Raw genomic sequence first — 19,526 nt, 5'->3', positions numbered from 1 at the left:
TATTTTCTTTTGAATAAATAGTTTTTTCCAAGTTTGTTTCTGGATGTCAATCAAGATTGACTCCACGTCAGCTCCACCAGCAGTCGCCCACACAAGCTCATCTACAAAAAGTGGCCAATTTAACTACACAGTCCCCTATTAACAAAGTCCCCCGGACTGTCACAAAGCTCCCGCTCATCAAACAAAGTCCCTCGCAAGCTACACAAGCTCCATTTCGACAAACAGTCTCACAGCCAGCTACACAAGCTCTTTCTCCACAAACAAAGTCCCGCATCACAAACTACACAAACCAGACAGAGTTCCCCAACTGAGCTACGATAGCTTTTCCTCCACAGACAGTGTCACCAACATAGCTCACACAGTACAACTTCAATCCCACTTGCTTTCCCACTTAAGGCCTGACTCTCAGCAACAGCTTGACTACAAGGTGTCTCTCCGTGTCCTTTCGTCTGTCCAGGTGATTCAGAAATCCTCGGATAGAGCACCGAGACACTAAGTTCTTTTAAGGGTGGGTGATTACTCATCTTAGAGAAGCTCTGGGCCCATAACCTATCGGCTAATGGGAACGCAGAAACAAATCTTGTAGTTAAATATTTAAAAGAATTAATGGTTGACAACAGTGGTTATAGGCACAAATCTTGACCCATTTATATACCCAGTTAGCACCGCCTTTTTACACTCCATACAATCGTCTTTGATTTACAACTTCTATGACTTCCGGTAACACGTGATGTTTACTAGCATTTCATCATAGTGATCGATCAAGAGCGAAAACCAAAAGCCATCAATTCACGCGCTAAATCTGAATAGTTGAGGAGAAAATATCAGTATAAACGGCACGTTAAATCAGCGTTATTGTCTCAACAACAAACATAAATTTGCACGTGGATTGATTCAAGTGAGTAAAACTTTTTGTATTCAAACAAATGATATTATGCATTCGATAGTGTATACTTAATTTGAAGTACCTGGTGAGATACCCCTCATTTGGGCTTTCCCGAGGTATAAAATTTCGACCCACATAAATTTCTGATTCACTCTTGCCACGCGAACATTATGAATTATGCTCACAGTAAAATAGTGGCTCTGGACCTCTGTGACCCTCATTTGAATGGAAACTCATAGACTGAACTTGTCTCCAAAACAGTTTCGGCGAATCGCATACTTAGATTCTTGAACGGCAAAAGGCCCTCAGAGAACTTACTGCCCTTCGGGCATTATCTGTTTTACCCGTACTAGAGGACAAAAATTCAAATGGTCAGACAAAAAGTCGTACAAAAGGTAGTACGAAAAATTGCATAAAAAACCAACAGGACTAATATAACTGCTACAACTTTTGTTTGAGAGCAATTAAGCGTAACAAACGCGCATACAACACAATCTGCCTTTTGGGCTGAATTTCTAACCAGTCTCATAATAATAGGGCACCCTTTTCACCCAAAAATAATCGATAGAAGCTCGTTCCTTTTATAACAAAAGTTACAGCCTCTTAACACAACCAGTTCCCCAACTTTCAAAAGGACGCAAGTAACAACGGCGTAACTGTTCAGCTATAAGCTGCATAAATAGAGAGAAACGGGCTATAACTCACAAGAGGATCACTGGTTTGGTCTGATATGGCGACAAGTGAGTTTTTGGTCAGGAGAGCATTCATGAAGATGTCGTCATTTCTGTGATCCTGAATCAGGTCAATTGTCACAAACCTGCACAATTTATTCAACCTAAACACAAATAAAATAGCCGGCAAATTGCCGAAATAGCTGCAAAATTACTGAAATAGCTGCGACTTGCGTGCCGTATATTACAGACAGAACAGAGACAGATATAAGTTCAAATAAAGGTAAGTCGCTTGAACGGCTATGTAAAAACATATTCAGCGATAAACTAATAAAACTTTTGCTAGAAAGAGTGAAAAATGATGTTTCGCGCGCAAAAGCCGTTACTGACAGACAGAAGTAATTCAGAAATGCTGGGCGAACAGGTGTAAAACGAAAATAAAAGCATCAACGAGGAAACAATAAAACAAAACATAACCAGCAGATTGCCAGAAAATAGCCTCCGTTGATTCCAATAAGCATGATTGGGATTGAAAGAATAGAAGATATTGAAAAAATTTTTTAAAAAAAAACATTTTTTAAGTCCGATTTATTTGGATGGCATTTCGTAGCTGAACATACTTCTGTTTCCCTATAGAGAGGCTACAGGGGCTACTATCAAAACCAATAAGCATAAGAGATGGTAACTAAGACTTATAGGAACGACGTTCAAATAGCGGGCATCTAAAATTGGGCTTTATGGCTTTATCCCGTTTCTATTTCTGACTTCAATTTTTTATTCGGACTCTGTTCATTTTGAATTGCTTTGCTGAGCAACTGATGTTCAAATTTACCTTTAGCAGAATGAGAGAAGAGAGAAACTAGCCTAGAGAAGTCAAAAAGATTTCACGCAAAATGTTTTTTGTTCGACGAAGTAAAAAAACATAGCAGGACAAGTCCTGACGTAAAATTCAAAAAATTTTCATTGACTAAATAATACACTAGACCTAGAACGGACTAGGAGTGAACTGGGAAAACCGTTTCTGAAAAATCAGATCAAAAAATCAAAAGAAAACAGAAAATCAATGTCAAAAAGCCGCTAGCGAGAATAAAAACCACTAGCGAGCAATGTCAATCTGATTCTGACAAAAAACTAGGCCTGGAATAAGCAATGAATGGATTGGGAAAACCATTTAGAAAAAAGTCCGATCAAAAAAATTGAGAAAACAGTAAAAATCAAAGTGAAATTGCCGTATGTGAACAGAAAACCACTAGAGAAAAAGCGAATTATTGTTCTAACACCGTTTTCTCACTCTACTTTTAAATTAGAGCGAAAATTCACGCCGCAAAACCACTTTCATTCTCGCTGCATTTCCTCTTTCGGTGTGACCAAAATCACTACTCCAATTTGACTACAAAAATCATGAAAATGTGTGAACAGATCTTAAAAGACAGCGCCCCAAAACAATTCAAATTCTTTGAATTGTAAAAAAAATAAGAGCGCTAGTATAGCCGGCTGAGAAGATAAGGGCGGCTATTAAACATGACAAGTCCTGGAAAAATTCAAAAAGAATTTCCATTCACTAAAAAAGGGACTAGACCTAGAAGGGACAATAAACGAAATAGGAAAACCACTACAAAAAATCCGATCGAAAAATTGAGAAAAGCAAAAACCAGAGTCAATTTGCTGCATGTGAACAAAAAACCACTATGGAATTATTGTTAAAACACCGTTTTCTCACTCTACTTCAAAATTAGAGTGACAAATAATTCACGCGGCAGAACCACTCACTTTTTCGCCTCAATTCCCGTTTCGGCGTGACCAGAATTATTTCTCCATATTGACCTAAAAATCATTGATGTTTGAACAGATCTTAGAACAAAAGAAACGCCGAAAGAACTCCGGAAACCATTCGTAGAAAATTGACCACCCTTACTGACGTAATGAGTATTCTAAAAAATGATAATAATACCAAAACAATAACATGAAAATGAACAATGAAAAAGTTTGAGAATAAAGATGAGAAACCATCTGACAAAAATTATCTGATAAGTTCTGACTCCAAATTAACTATTTGCAAAATGCCATGCGACACGTTTGGTATTCTTTGTATTCTTTCATTGCACAACTGAAGATTGACAGATAAATCAACGAAAAGTTTAATGTAGAGAAAACGGAGTTAAGGGAAAGGAAAAAGGAAACGGAGGACAACGTCAAAAAACAATATTCTGCAAAATTTAAAAAAGACAGTACACAAATTATGCAGAAATTGTCAATAAGCTACTTTCCAAGCATTGTATTAAAAAACTGTTATGTTATCAAACTAGCAACCACCCAACACTTTAAAGATTTATACAATAAAGCAGAGAACAAAAAAAACTTTGTATCAATTATTACATTGAAAAGTGTCTTGACAAGCTTCTAGTGACTTGCAGCAACAGCTCCAGATTATATCTGTAGCAAAAAGCAGAAAAAATTAGCAAATACAGAAAATCAGAAAAAATGGCTTAAATTTATCAAATTATATAAATTAACTATATCAAAACAAAACTTCCCCAGCTACAAAAATTTGAAGAATATAAAAAATAATTTAAACAACTAGAACTAAAAAAAACCGTTAAAAAATATTACGAGAGTACATAGAGCCAAAAATAGTTCATTGTGAACAAAAATTTCTCTCGCTAACAGAAACCTTCACATCTCAATTTCCTGCTCTTTCGAAAACAGCCGTATGAACAAACAAAAAACACTTTTCGCTCCACTCTTCAATCTTTTTCAGCATCCAACCACAACAATTTTTTCACTGGTCTCATTTCCTGCTTTAAAATTCACTCCAATAAAATAGATTTAAATATAGCTGCCAATTTACCGGAAAATAGCCGCAAAAGCTTTCTAGATCTGCAGTCCCAAAAAGATTTAGGGATACAGGTTTAAAATGAAATTTTCATTAAATGCTGAGATGTTATATTTTGAATAAGATTTTATTGCTGCTTCTATTAGCTGCTCTTGAATAAAAGCGACATGAATAACCTCCTCTTGAAACATACCCTGCAGATTGCCAGAAAATAGCCACCCTTGATTCCAATAAGCATGATTGGGATTGAAAGAATAGAAGATATTGAAACAGATTTTTGTACAAAAACATTTTTTAAGTCCGATTATTTTGATGGCATTTCGTAGTTGAACATACTTCTGTTTCTTAGAGAGAGGCTACAGGGGGTTACTATCAATACCAATAAGCAATAGAGAAGGTAACAGACTTATAGGAACAACGTTCAAATAGCGGGCATCTAAAATTGTTCTTTATCCCGTTTCTATTTCTGACTTCAATTTTTTATACTGACTCTGTTCATTTTGAACTGCTTTGCTGAGCAACTGATGTTCAAAATCACTTTTAGCAGAATGAGAGAAGAGAGAAACTAGTCTAGAGAAGTCAAAAAGATATCACGCAAAATGTTGAAAAAGCGGCAAAATGAGGTAACGTGAAACATTTTGTTCGACGAAGTAAAAAAACATAGCAAGACAAGTCCTGGCGTACAATTCAAAGAATTTTCATTAACTAAACAGAAAAACTAGACCTAGATTGGACTATGAGTGAATTGAGAAAACCATTTTTAAAAAATCAGAAAAAATAAGAAAAAAAAAAACAAAAAACAATGTCAAAATGCCGCACTTGAACAAAAAACACCTAGCGAGAAATGAAAATTTAATTCAAACAAAAAACTAGGCCTAGAATGAGCTGTGAATGGATTAGGATAGGAAAACCATTTAAAAAAAAATTCGATCCAAAAAATCGAAAAAAAAACAGTAAAAATCAGAGTGAAATTGCCACATGTGAACCAAAAAACCACTAGCGAGAAAGCGAATTTTCGTTCAAACACCGTTTTCTCACTCTACTTTAGAATTAGAGCGAAAAAAATTCACGCCGCAAAACAACTCGCTTTTTCGCTCCATTTCCTGTTTCGGCGTGACCAAAATCACTACTCCAATTTGACTGCAAAAATCATGAAAATTTGTGAACAGATCTTAAAAAAAACATAGCCGGAAGAATTCCGGAAACGACTCGAAGGAGAAAATTGCCCATAATTATGACTAAACAACCAGTACAACCATTGTGAAGCCCAAACCCCCACAAATGTCATATAAAATAAGGAAGAATAGAACAAACTGAACAAAAAAACTAGAAAACCCTAATGAGTTTTTTTTAATAGTACAAGGTAACATAAAGACGAATAAAGTTCCTTTGCAATTAGACAAATGAAAATCTCGCAAAGCAATGGGCAAATCATAATAGGTTAAAAAAACTTGTCTAAGATTGATTAAAAAAAGAATCTGCAAAAATAAGAAAAATGGTTTAAAATTTCTCAATTTTTCTGTCATATTTCCTTACAAAAAACATTTCATACCCACAAAACTTTAATCAATTGGTATTTGAAAATTCCATAAGTAACAAGCTTCTATTCAAATCCCACTTAAAGCAGTAAAATAAAAAACGCAAAAAATCATTAAATTTCCTTTAAAAATCAGCAAAACTGATCAACTAACCTCGAAATTAGCATTAAGCTCAAAATAACTACTTGAAACCTTCAATTCCCATAATAACAAGCCTAAAACTAATACAATATCATAATCAAACCTCATAACCATCCAAAGTTGCAAAAAAACTGCTTTTGAAAGCCGCACGTGAACGAAAAATCTCGCTCGCTTAGAGAAAATTTTTTCACACATCAATTTATCGCTCTCTCAAAAACAGCGGTATGAACAAAAACCACTCTCTTTTCGCTCCGCTCTTCACTTTTGTTCAGCACCAAAATCACTCAAAATTTTTCGCGTGTTTCATGTCCCGCTTCAAAAATCACTCCAATAAAATTGATTAAAAAAAGGACTTCTCCAGTACTCCCTGTTCGAGACGTAAAAAGACAGCGCCCCAATACAATTCAAATTCTTTGAATTGTAAAAACATACCCGGCAGATTGCCGGAAAATAGCCGCCGTTGATTCCAATAAGCATGATTGGGATTGAAAGAATAGAAGATATTGAAAAAAAAAGATTTTTGTACAAAAACATTTTTTAAGTCCTATTTATTTTGATGGCATTTCGTAGTTGAAGATAACGTACTTCTGTTTCTTAGAGAGAGGCTACAGGGGCTACTATCAATACCAATAAGCATTAGAGATGGTAACTAAGACTTATAGGAACGACGTTCAAATCGCGGGCATCTAAAATTGGGCTTTATGGGTTTATCCCATTTCTACTTCTGACTTCAATTTTTTATACTGACTCTGTTCATTTTGAATTGCTTTGCTGAGCAACTGGTGTTCAAAATCACTTTTAGCAGAATGAGAGAAGAGAGAAACTAGTCTAGAGAAGTCAAAAAGATATCACGCAAAATGTTGAAAAAGCGGCAAAATGAGGTAAAGCGAAAAATTTTTTTATTCGACGAAGTAAAAAACATAGCAGGACAAGTCCTGACGTACAATTCAAAGAATTTTCATTGACTAAACAGAAAACTAGACCTAGAACGGACTATGAATGGATTGGAAAAATCATTTAGAAAAAAATCCTATCCAAAAAATCGAAAAAACAGTAAAAATCAAAGTGAAATTGCCGCATGTGAACAAAAAATCACTACCGATAAAGCGAATTTTTGTTCAAACACCATATTCTCACTCTACTTTAAAATTAGAGCGAAAAAATTTCACGCCGCAAAACCACTCGCTTTTTCGCTCCATTTCCTGTTTCGGCGTGACCAAAATCACTACTCCAATTTGACTTCAAAAATCATGAAAATGTGTGAACAGATCTTAAAAAAAAAAGACAGCGCCCCAATACAATTCAAATTCTTTGAATTGTAAAAAAATAGGAGCGCTATAATAGCCGGCTGAGAAGATGAGGCGGCTATTAAAAATAGGAGCGCTATAATAGCCGGCTGAGAAGATGAGGGCGGCTATTAATAACCGTCAACAAAAAAAAAGATTTGAAGTGACTGTGACGTCATATGGTCGTAACAAAAATCTTGACAAAATTTTAAAAAACCAAGAGAAGGCCAATAATAGCCGCAGCTATCGCTTAGCGGCTATTAAAAAAGACTTCTCCAATACTCCTCCTCGAGTCGAAAAAGACAGCGCCCCAATACAATTCAAATTCTTTGAATTGTAAAAAAAACCACGTACACCGCAATATAGCTACGCTCAGCTTAGTATCGCAGCTATAATAAGCCTTTTTTAAATCATACACAAGATAAAAATTAATCAGCAATTAGTTGAAGCTCATTATTAAGATGACAAAAATTTTCCACAAACAACCTTCTTCAGCTACTCATTTCATTTTTCAAAAAGCCGTTGTAATTGCTTGAGCTATATTGTGAGCGAAACCGACTTGACGAAGAACTGGTCGTTGTAATCAGAAGATCTGGAGGTTGTAAAGATTTGTTCAACCAAGGCTGAGCCCCTCTGCCAGTCAAAATCAATTGTGCTCAGCTCATCTATCATTGGCCACAACTCGTTGTACCTTAAATCAGAGTAAACATTTATTTGACCAGTTCAAACTGCTGTACATCTCTGGAATAAAAAAACTTTGATTGATGTGGAAAAATGGACACTCAAATGATTTTTTTTTCGTTACTTTAATATAGACTGATTATCATTTTGCAGAAGGAAAAATGAAAGTATAAACAGGGGCAGAAAAAGTCAAAAATACCTCTCGTCCTTTTCGAGGTGACGTGGAGTTATTTATAGAGCTTCTGAGAAACTAAAGATCTTACCAGTTCAATATAACGAAGAAAAAAAAAGAAAAGCATGCAAGCAACGACCAGGGAATATTGAAAGCAGAAAACGTTTGTTTTCTTAGTCTTAGAATACTGATTTGCAACACAAACCGACTAACTTTGGATGAATTGTTCGAACATCGGGGCAATTAATTTACAAGGGGTGTAGTTTGAAATGTTTTATGAGTGAAAAAAACCTCCGACCCCACAGGGGTTCAAACCCCCTGAATTCCAGTCCAACATCTTAACCACTAATTAAAATAGCATTCAATTGTTCGCGCACAATCGTTTCTATTTGCGACAAACTTTATTTCAGAATGAGAAATTTCGTTAACTGAAAAATGAAAGAATAAAGTGTGAAAAAAAACAAGAAGTGAAAGAATGATCTACAATAAAAACGCAAAAACAATCAAACAAAAAATTCTGCATAGAAAAGGACACGTTTACAATAATTGCTTCAATTTAGAGTAATTAAAAAACATAGCCGGCAAATTGTTGGAAAATAATCGCCGTCGACCCGCCTGATGCACACTCGGATTGAAACAGATTTTATTTCAATTTTTTTTTCAGTGTCAACAATTTCTCTAAATTGACGTGCAGTTGAAGTTAGATTCAAAAACTGTACTTAATTCAGCCTCTAAACTGAAGGCTATTAAGCTCAATACCAATTTCAGCTAGCAAATACTCTAATGAACTTTGATAACCTAATGCAATGACTGAAAGGCCGGGCTTTATCGGTTTATCCCTTTTCTTTTAATTCTGCTCTTTTGACTTCGACCGTGCTCATCACATTGCGCAATTCCTTACCTGAAAGAAAATAAGATCCACTCAGTTGAAAGAGTGAGTTAGGTTAGTCAGAACTCAAGCGTGACAATAATGTAAAACAAAAATGTGATCAAAAGGTAAAGCGAATTTAAAAAAACATAACACGACAAGTCCTGAAATACATTCGACAGAATTGAAGGAAAAAACTTGAAACTACAGCATCTCAGCAGCAGATCAATTGAACAATGCCAGCCAAAATGGTAAACAGTCCCGAAATTTGAAAAACTATTACAATCAAACAAATAAAACAAAAATGAAAAAACATTGCCACAACTCTTAAGTTTTTACCCAGAAGGTCAAATTTGATCAATTCAAAATTAAAAATTTAGATAACTCAAAAATGAAAGACTCAAGTGTGAAAAAGTAACCCCAGAAGTCAAAGCATGATCTAACATAAAAGCGCAAAAACATTCAAGCAAAAAACTGCATATAAAAGAAAACGCTTACAATAATTGCTTTGTTCGAGAGTAATTAAAAAATTGCCGGAAAATAGCCACCATTGACGTGCCTGATGCACTGGGATTGAAACAGAAAAGAAAGAAGGAAATGGACCGAGTTGTTTTCTGTTTTTCTTTCAGTGTCAAGGAGTGTTCTAATTTGGGGTAAAATTTCATTTAGATTCAAAAAGTATACTTAATTCAGCTTCTAAATTGAAAGCTTTTAATCTTTATACTAATGTCAGCTAGCAATCGCTCTAATGAACTTTGATAACCTAATGCACTATGACTTAATGGCCGGGCTTTATCGTTTTACCCCGGTTCTTCTCTTTTCATTTTGACCGTATTCACTACATTGCGTAATTCTTTGCATGAACGAAATTAAGATCCATTCAGTTGAAACAATGAGTGAGGTTAGTCAGAATTCAAGCGTTAAAATCGCGACTTAAGTAAAACGAAAAAAGTAATCAAAAAGTAAAGCAAATTTAAAACATAGCATGACAAGTCCTTAAAACTAATGCAGAGAATTGAATTAAAAACTTGGAACTATTGCATCTCAGCAGCAGATCAATTGAACAAAGGCAGCCAAAATGCCAAACAGTCCCAAAATTGGAGAAACAAACAACTCTTAAAGTTTTTACCAAAAAGGTCAACTTCGATCAGCTTAAAGATACACAGTAAGCCCCGCACAGTACTTCAAACAGGGTTTATTGGCCACTAAAGATGGAAAAACTCGATAAATACGCCAAATACATTAAAAAATTTGAAAATTTCTAAAATTTAGAAGCTGCAAAATTTAGCAATATTACTATAAACAAAAAGCAATTTTTGCCTACCTCTCCAGTAACCCATCTACAAGACCTGAAAAATTTTATATCGGCCTTAAAAATAGATAAAACCCAGAAACTATCCAGTAACCCAATTTCAAGCCCAAAAAAGTTTCACTGACCCATAAACATCGTTAAACTCAAAATATGACAAATTTCAGAAAATTTTAAAAAAAAACTAAGCTTTATGATATAAATTGCTAAAATTCGTCATATTAAACTGTTGAAAACCACTCCATTGTCACTATAAACAATGCAGTAACCTATTAACAAATCATAGAGGGGTTCCCAGGCAGCTGAGGCTGCAAAAACTAAAAGGACAAAAATTTGAAAACTGCGAGCTTTATCAAAACAGAACAAACAGAATACAAGACTATCAACTTCCTTAAAATAGCAGCCTCCGATAAAGAACAAGTCTTAAAACAAGATGTCCACGAACGTAAACAGAAGTCTGAAAAAAATCTGGAAATATAGTTCCTTGCAATACTAGAGAAAAACGGGTATCGAAGTTTTTATGCCAAACAACGCCAAATTCGGAAGACTTTTACACAATGGTAGTTTAGACAGCAAGCGCCAATTTTCAAGAAAACCACTGAAAGACGAAGAAACAGGACAAAAATTTGGCAAGAACCTGTTTTTACGATCGATTTCATTGCAAATTAGTGGCACCAAAGTCTTCAAAGCAGGCCAAGAAAACCTGAACTCTTCAATTCCTTTCTCGGTAGCTACAGATGTAAAGCATATATCGACTTAAACTATTAAACTAAAGCACATAAATTGGGGGCCACTTAACAATGTTACCAAATGCTGACAACAATCAAAAGTTCAAAAACAAATGGTCTCAAATTCATAAAACTGTTAGCAATCAACTGAATCTCTTAAATGGACTAAATTATGTCTATTTACAGAGCAAATGAAAGCTACGTTTAATGACTACAGGACCGAACAGAAAAAAAGATTGCGGAAAAGGGTATAATTCAAAAAATCAAAAAAATTTTTTCAAAAGTGTCAAAGTCGTGAAAACTGTTAGCTATGACAAACGCCAATAAAACGATTCAAATACGAATAATTAGAGAGCATAGTAACACATCATTAAAAAGACTAGGTGACAGAGCTAGTAAAACAACTGGCAAGTAACTAATTTTCGAAAACAAGTAGTGTCAAATTCGTAACATCTTCATTTTTGAATTAAAACCAATGAGACGAATTAATGAGACAAAGTGAAAGAAAGTGAAACCAAAACCATTAAATTGGTTCAATTTCTATTCATGTGAGTAAATTATATGAATTAAACTCAACAGAGGCCCATTGAAACAACTTATTAATAAGACCAATTAACAAAGCATAGCCGGCAGATTGCCGGAAAATACCCGCCGTTGATGCCCTTGATGCATATCGTGATTGAAAGAGAAAAAGAAAAGAAGAGATAAATTCACCGTTTTTTTCTGTTTCTTTTGCAGTGTCAACTGTTCTAATTTGGCGTGCAGTTTCACTTGGATTCTGAAACTGCCTAATTCCGCTTCTAAACTGAAAGCTAAAAGCTTAATACCAATGTCAGCTAGCAGACCCTCTAATGAAATTTGATAACCTAATTCTTAATGACCGGGCTTTACCGGTTTATCCCGTCTCCATTGATCTTTTGACTTTGACAGTATTCGCCACATTGCGTAGTTAAATGCGTGAAAGGATTTAAATTCCATTCAGTTGAAAGAGTGGGTGAAGCAAGACAGAAGACAAACGTGACAATCGTGACTTGTGCAAAACGGCAAACGTGATCATAAAGTAATACAAAAAACAGGCAAAATCTAAAATCACTTATATTTTCAGACAAATAGCGTCTAAGTCTTGAAAGCCAAAGTTTGTTTCCTTTTATGGAGCTTTAACAACTGCGCCTATGCTTTATTAAAACACATGTATAACCTCTGAAAAGTTTTCGCAGAGAAAATGAAGAGAAAACGGCAAAACAGAAGCCAAATTGCCGTAAAAAAATTCGCTCTCAAAAACAAAAATCTGTTGAAAAACCTTTTCGCAATTGACTTTAAAGCAGTTTCAAAAACGTCAGGGCCTATAACTACTCATTTTTGCTCTTATTATTACTCCAGCGTGATTAAAAGCAATACTCAAAATTGACTTCTCATTGACAAGAATAGGTCAAAAAAGTGTGACCAGATCTTAAGAAAAATAGCACAAGTCCTGACTTACAATTCAAAGAATTTTCATTGACGAAACAAAAAAAACTATTAATGGATTGGGAAATGGATTAATGGATTAAAAGACTATTAATGGATTGGGAAACCTTTTACAAGAAAATCAGATAAAAAAATCGAAAACGCCAAAAGCCATTGTCAAAATGCCGCAAGTAAACAAAAAACGAATAGCGAGAAAGCATTTTAGTTTAAACCCCTTTTTCTCACTCCACTTCAAAACTAGAGAAAAAAATTTACACCCCAAAACCACTCGCTTTTTTATTCCACTTCCTGTTTCGGCGTGACCAAAGTCATCAATTCAATTTGACTCGAAAAATTGTGAATAAGTGAAGATCTCAAAAAAGCCGGAGAAAGTCCGGAATGGACACCAAGAAGATTGCCCACCCTAACTGACCTAAAGATTAGCCTACTTAATAACACTAATCACTTTAACAATATGAAAATAACATGAAAATGATGAAAAAGTATCTGTCAAGAAAAGACGATATAATATCTGATAAAAAATTTCCTTCTCCAACACACATTGGCAAAAGACCATGCCAACCATTTTGATCTCATTCATTAAACAAGAAATTGACGGAAAAACCAACAAAATAATGAATAAGTTGCCAATACGCTATTTCCAAACCATTATTTTAAAAACTTTCACTACTGTTTCTGGTCAAGCATACACCAATCCAACACCTTGCCGATTTATACTAAAAGCAAAGACCAAAAAACGGAAAAATAGTTAGAAATGTATTATTGTCATTGAAAAGTGCACGTTCAAAATTCCAGTGACTTCCAGAAACACCTCTACAAATAAACGACTGATCAATAAAAATTGCGAAAAGCACAAAATCAGAGGAAAGTCGAAAAAAACAGAACATTTGACAAAATCTGCATAAAAATTACTCAATTATCTTTACCAAAAACAATTCAAAAGTAAAAACTCTAAAGGCAGCAGAAACACCTGATTCGAATCATAGATGTAATCAAATGCTACAGCAACTTGAAGATAAATCATTTATATGTTTCACTTTTTGCTGCTTCTATTAGCTGCCCTCAAATACCCTTCAAATCGCAATCACTTGAGCTTATCTCTTTTAAAGAAAAAAGGTCAAATTCAGAGTGAGGAAGTAATTTTTGAGAGTGAGGTAAGTAACGTCTGACCAAAAACTTAATCACGCGAATGAACAAAAAATCTGGCTCCAATAAGAGTGAAATATGACGTCACGCAGGTATTTCAGCTGAGATTGCATGAACGAATGAACAAAAAGCATATTTGAAGTGATTGTGATGTCATATGGTCGCAACAAAAATCTTGACAAAACGAAAAAGATAAGGCCAATAATAGCCTGTTTTAAAAAGCCGCACGTGAACAAATTGTCTCGCTTACAGAATTTTTTTTTTCACACCTCAAATTCTCGCTCTCTCGGAAACAGCGATACGAACAAGAAACCACTCTTTTCGCTCCACACTTCAATTTTCTTGAGCACCCAAACCACTCCAATAATTTTCATGCGTTTCATTTCCTGGTTCAAAATTCTCTCAAATAAAAGTGAGTAAATAAGGACATCTCCAATAGTCCTCTTCAAGTCGTAAAAGCATAGCTGGCAGATTGCCAGAAAATAGCCGCAATAGCTTCGTAAATCTGCAGTCTCAAAGAAAGAGTAAAAATGACAGACCAAAAAAATTCGTCTTTTCATTGAAGGCTGATATGTTATATATATTTTGATCAAAAATCTGTATAAGTTTCTGATGCCCCTACTAGCTGCTCTCAAATAACCTTCATTTAGAGTCACACACACCCATTTGACCTTACTTATCTCTTTGAATTAAAGTAAATAAAAGTCAATTTCAAAGTGAGGAAGTCATTTTTGAGAGTGAGGTCAGTCAAGTATGACCAAAAACTTAATCACGCGAATGAACGAAAAAGCTCGCTCCACAAAGAGCGAAAAATGACGTCGAACATGCACTTCACTTGAAGTTGCATGAACGAATGAACAAAAAGCAGATTGGAAGTGGTTGTGACGTCATATGGTTGTAACAAAAATAGCGACGACGAAATAAAAAACATAGCAGGACAAGTCCTGAAATACAATTCAAAGAATTGAATGAAATACTCAAACGTACTCAATCTTTTCCCTTTCAAAAAACGTATTTCAAAAACATGTTCCAAAACCAATTTTTAATTCTAAAATTGGTCCAGTATTATATCTGCAGGACCTGAAAAATATTCATTGGCCCTTGAAGATCGATTAACTCGAAAATGACAAAAAAATTTTAAAAGAAATCAATTGCAAATTATAAGGAATTGTTGCTGAAAATTGTGATATAACTATCTACAGAATTATTTCTGTGTCTCCATAAGCTACCCAGTAGCCCAATTCCAAGCTTTAAAAAACTCTTGTCTCATAGATCGATAGGATATAACTTTTACAAAAAGTTTCAAACTTCAAAAAGTAAAAAATTGTTCTATTAAAATGTTGATAGCCATTCAACTGCCCCCTAGCAACTATTTAATAACATATTATCACACCCTGGGTGAGGTTTCTTGGCTACCGAGGCAAGAAAAAATAAATAAAACGCAAAAGTTTTGAAAAAACATGAAAAAAATACAATTTTTATCAAAAAACTTCTAAAAGTCGAAAGGTTAAAACAAATCCATCGAAACTAAAAACCATGCAGTAACATATTATCAGAACGTAAAATATGTTTTCTCGCACTTGAGAATGGAGGAATAACAAAAACTGACAAAAACTTCAGGAAACCTTAAAAAAATTGCAGATTTTATTTAAAAATGCTAAAATTCGAGACATTAAAATGTTAAAAACCAATCCATTTTTGCTAGAAACTATGCAGTTCCCTATTAGCAAACCTCAAAGGAGATTACCTGGTCCCTGAAGCTGGAAAAACTGAAATGACGTAAATTTTCAAAAATCTGAAAAAAACGCTAATTTTGTCAAAAAAAATTGCTAAAATTTGTGATATTCAAAATTTGAAACCTATTCCATGGCAACTCAAAATTTTTCAATAACTTATTATCTAACCCCTGATGAGGTTTTCTGGCCCCTGGGACTCGAACAACTTGAATAATGACAATAATTGTCAAAAAATATGAAAAAAATTGCAAGTTCTATCAAAAAATGCTAAAATTCATGATGGCAAAAGTTGAAAACAATTCCATTACCATTAGAAACTAAGCATTAATCTATCATCAAATCCTTTATCAAACCCTAGAGGAGGTTCCTTGACACCTAGGGCTAAAAAATTCAAAAAAAGACAAAAATTTTCAAAAAACCTGAAAAAAATTGGAAAAATTTGTATCATTTTGCGTGTTTGTGTTTGTAGTACCAAAACATATAGCTCATAAAATGGTCATAGCAGGCAATTTTGTCTCGCAAAATGCCTTCATCAACTTTTAAAAACTTCAACCTAAGACTAATCAAACAAAAAAAACTCAAAAAAGTCGCAAAAAACATGAAAAATTGCACCATTTTGAGCCCAAAATCTCCTAAAAATGACCTTTTAACCTTAAATTAAGGCCATCCCAGCAGCTGCACCACTATAAGCACTTGAAGGACTACTAAAGCCCCCTTTGGGCCTCTAATGAAACTTAATGCCCGCTGGGCTTTACCTGTTTATCCCGTTTTGAAAGATCAAAGTCATTGAAAAATGTGTGAACACATCTTTAAAAAAAACACACACAGCGCACTATCGCTGTGCGGGAATTAAAAAGAGAGCGTCCCACTACAATTGAAATTCTTTGAATTGTAAAAAAAAGAGCACACCAATACAATTCAAATTCTTTGAATTGTAAAAAAGACAGGGCACCAATACAATCCAAATTATTTGGATTGTAAAAAGAAGAGCGCCTAAATAATAGCCTTTGAGAGGCTGACGGCGGCTATTAACCGACCGATCACGTAGTAAACGGTTTTTAAAAACTTTGGGATAAAAGCCCTCATATATACTGACTGCATCGACATACCTGAACATGAGCAAGTAAGATGGTTTGACACATGCAAACATGGGTACTATTTTGTTTTTGAGCTCTGGGTATCCAGGCGGATTCCATTGATCAGCCTGTTGTGCAATGTTGTTGTAGACGGCCAAGAACAGTGACGAGCAGACACCACGATGATCAAGCCAGTCGGTTCCAGAAAATGAATCGATCCTATTAACACGATCAATGTTGAACAATTTCTGCCAGCAAACGAAGCGGTCCAAAAATAACAATCAGAGTGCTCTTTTTGCACCATGAGTTAGCTGCGAAAGAATAGACTTACGTGCCGTATAATACAGATAGAAACAGATACAGATCTAAATTGAAAAAAAAAAGACGCCGCTCAAAAAGCTAGGTAAAAACATTCAGCGATAAATTAATAAAGCTTGTTGAAATTCATTTCGCAGAAGCCTTTATTCAGCAGGGACCTTTATTGCACATATGAGTTCCTTTGACTTTAAACTAATTCAAATTAAACTTAAGTTTTAAAGTGCCAAAGTCATTTTATTGACCGCAAATGCCTTAAATACTTTTTCTAGAGAGAGAGAGAGAGAGAGAGAGAGAGAGAGAGAGAGAGAGAGAGAGAGAGAGAGAACTGACGTCAAGCGCGCAAACACTGTTAGTGAGAGGAAGAAGTCATTCAGAAAATTTGACTTTTTCAGCTTTGATGTGTGAACAAATGTAAAACAAAAAAGAGCGTCTCACGACGAAACAAAAAAACATAGCAGGACAAGTCCTGACGTATAATTCAAAGAATTTTCATTGACTAAACAAAAAAGTAGACCTATAACGGACTATGAGTGAATTGGAAAAACCATTTCTGAAAAATCAGATAAAAAAAATTAAAAAAAAACAGAAAATCAATGCCAAAATGCCGCATGTGAAAAAAAACCGCTAGCGAGAAATGGAACTTTGGTTCAAACACCGTTTTCTCACTCTACTTTAAAATTAGAGCAAAAAAATTCACGCCGCAAAACCACTCGCTTTTTCGCTCCACTTTCTGTTTCGGCGTGACCAAAATCACTACTCCAATTTGATTTCAAAAATCATGAAAATGCGTGAACAATCTTAAAACATAGCTGAAGAATTCCGGAAACGACTCGAAGTAGAAATCAACTTAAACGCTATCCAGCTACTCATCGAAAAAAACGTGCCTCACTAATTTAGGATTATCTTGAAACAAAGATAAAACAAAAAAGTAAAAACAAGTAAATCAAATCTGTTAAAATATGATAAAAAATCTGATCGAATTTTGTCATAAATTAAGATCCCGAAGTAACTATCTCCTAAAAATGTTTCAATAAAACAACTAGTACCTGCTAAAAATAAATAAGAAAAATTTTTGAACTTTAAGCCAAATCATGAAAAAATAAGCTCTTACAAACAACTTGGACTAAAAAACTGGAAAATTTAACAAAAACAGTTACAATTTTCGCCATTTTTGTCATATTTCTCAACAAAGAAAAGCTACATATGCGCAAAACTATGACCACTTCTATTCTTAAAATTGTCCAAGTAATAGGGGTCTTTTCATTGCCCATTTGAGGCAGTAAAACAAAACAATTCTCAAAAAATCGCAAAAATTAGACCAAAAATCAGCAAAATACATGAAAACCTCCAGATTAGCATAAAACTCATGAATCTCCAGAAACGTTCAAATCACCACCAAAACCAGTTTAAAATTAAAACAAAAATCATACCAAAACCTCTGACCCAAAAGAATTGAAAAAAAAAACTGCTTTAAAATGCCGCACGTGAACAAAAAATTTCGCTCGCTTACAAATTTGTTTTTCACACCTCAATTTCTCCCTCTCTAGAAAACAGCGATATGAACAAATAAACAACTCTATTTTCAATTCGCTCTTCATTTTGTTCAGCAACATAATCAATCCAAATTTTTTCACGTGTTTCATTTCCGGCTTCCAAATTCACTCCAATAAAATTGATTACAAAAAAGAACTTCTCCAATACTCCTCTTTGAGTCGTAAAAATACAGCGCCCCAATACATCCCACATACTTCTGTTTCTTATAGAGAGACTACAGGGGCTACTATCAATACCAATAAGCATAAGAGATGGTATCTGAGACTTATGGGAACGACGTTCAAATAGCGGGCATCTAAAATTGGGCTTTATGGGTTTATCCGGCTTCTATTTCTGACTTCAATTTTTTCTTCTGGCTCTGTTCATTTTGAATTGCTTTGCTGAGCAACTGATGTTCAAATTCACCTTTAGCAGAATGAGAGAAGAAACTAGCCTAGAGAAGTCAAAAAATTTCACGCAAAATGCTGAAAAGGCGGCAAAATGGTAAAGCGAAAAAAAAATTCGACGAAGTAAAAAAAAATTAGGAGCGCTATAATAGCCGGCTGAGAAGATGAGGGCGGCTATTAAAAAGAAACCACAGAGGTATCAATGAGTTTCGTTAAAATTAGACTAAAAAATTTTGATTAATTTTGGCTATAATAATAGTGGATGCATTCTCTCGGGATTGGTGGACATGAATTTAAACACTATACTTAATGATGTCTGACAGCACAATTAAATCGTCTCCTACCACAAATCAGCAAACATAATACACATCCTTTCATATTTTGTTTTCCTGCACCTCAATTCAAGTCCCGTTGTACTTGATGGCAGAACGAGCGAACGCTTGATGTGCGTTATTAATGAATTGTGTTGGGATGGGGGGTGCTTAGGACAATTTTGATTGTGTATTATTAAAGTAAAATTAAAATTGATTCGTTTTGTTTCGCTTGTTTGTTGCTATAAAAGGTTTTGAGAAGTCGACTACTTCCGTCAGGTTTTGACCATAATTTGTGTTTTCGTTTTGCCGGCTTTTTCGTCGAAATCGATCAAAAGTCAACTTGTCCTTGACATGCGTTGGTGAAATTATGGCATTTGATTTAATTATCAACTGTTTCATTCAAAGTACACAATCTG

General features: G+C 34.6%; 1 protein-coding gene across 2 annotated transcripts in view; it reads right to left on the bottom strand.

Annotated features, from left to right (window-relative positions):
* LOC142344697 (uncharacterized) overlaps positions 1–19,526 on the bottom strand; it is a 101,824-nt gene that overhangs the window by 57,612 nt on the left and 24,686 nt on the right. For both annotated transcript variants that reach the window (XM_075396562.1, XM_075396563.1), the window contains exons 7-9: positions 16,572–16,757; positions 7,915–8,046; positions 1,592–1,721 (exon numbers count right to left, since the gene is read on the bottom strand). In XM_075396562.1, coding sequence (XP_075252677.1) covers positions 1,592–1,721; positions 7,915–8,046; positions 16,572–16,757 — 448 coding nt within the window. The remainder of the gene's footprint in view (positions 1–1,591; positions 1,722–7,914; positions 8,047–16,571; positions 16,758–19,526) is intronic.

Source organism: Convolutriloba macropyga, chromosome 8 (genome assembly GCF_964194025.1).
Source record: "Convolutriloba macropyga chromosome 8, txConMacr16.3, whole genome shotgun sequence".
Classification (NCBI taxonomy): Eukaryota; Metazoa; Xenacoelomorpha; order Acoela; family Convolutidae; genus Convolutriloba; species Convolutriloba macropyga.
Note: the sequence above shows the minus strand (reverse complement) of the source record. Positions and strands in the feature narration are given on the sequence as shown.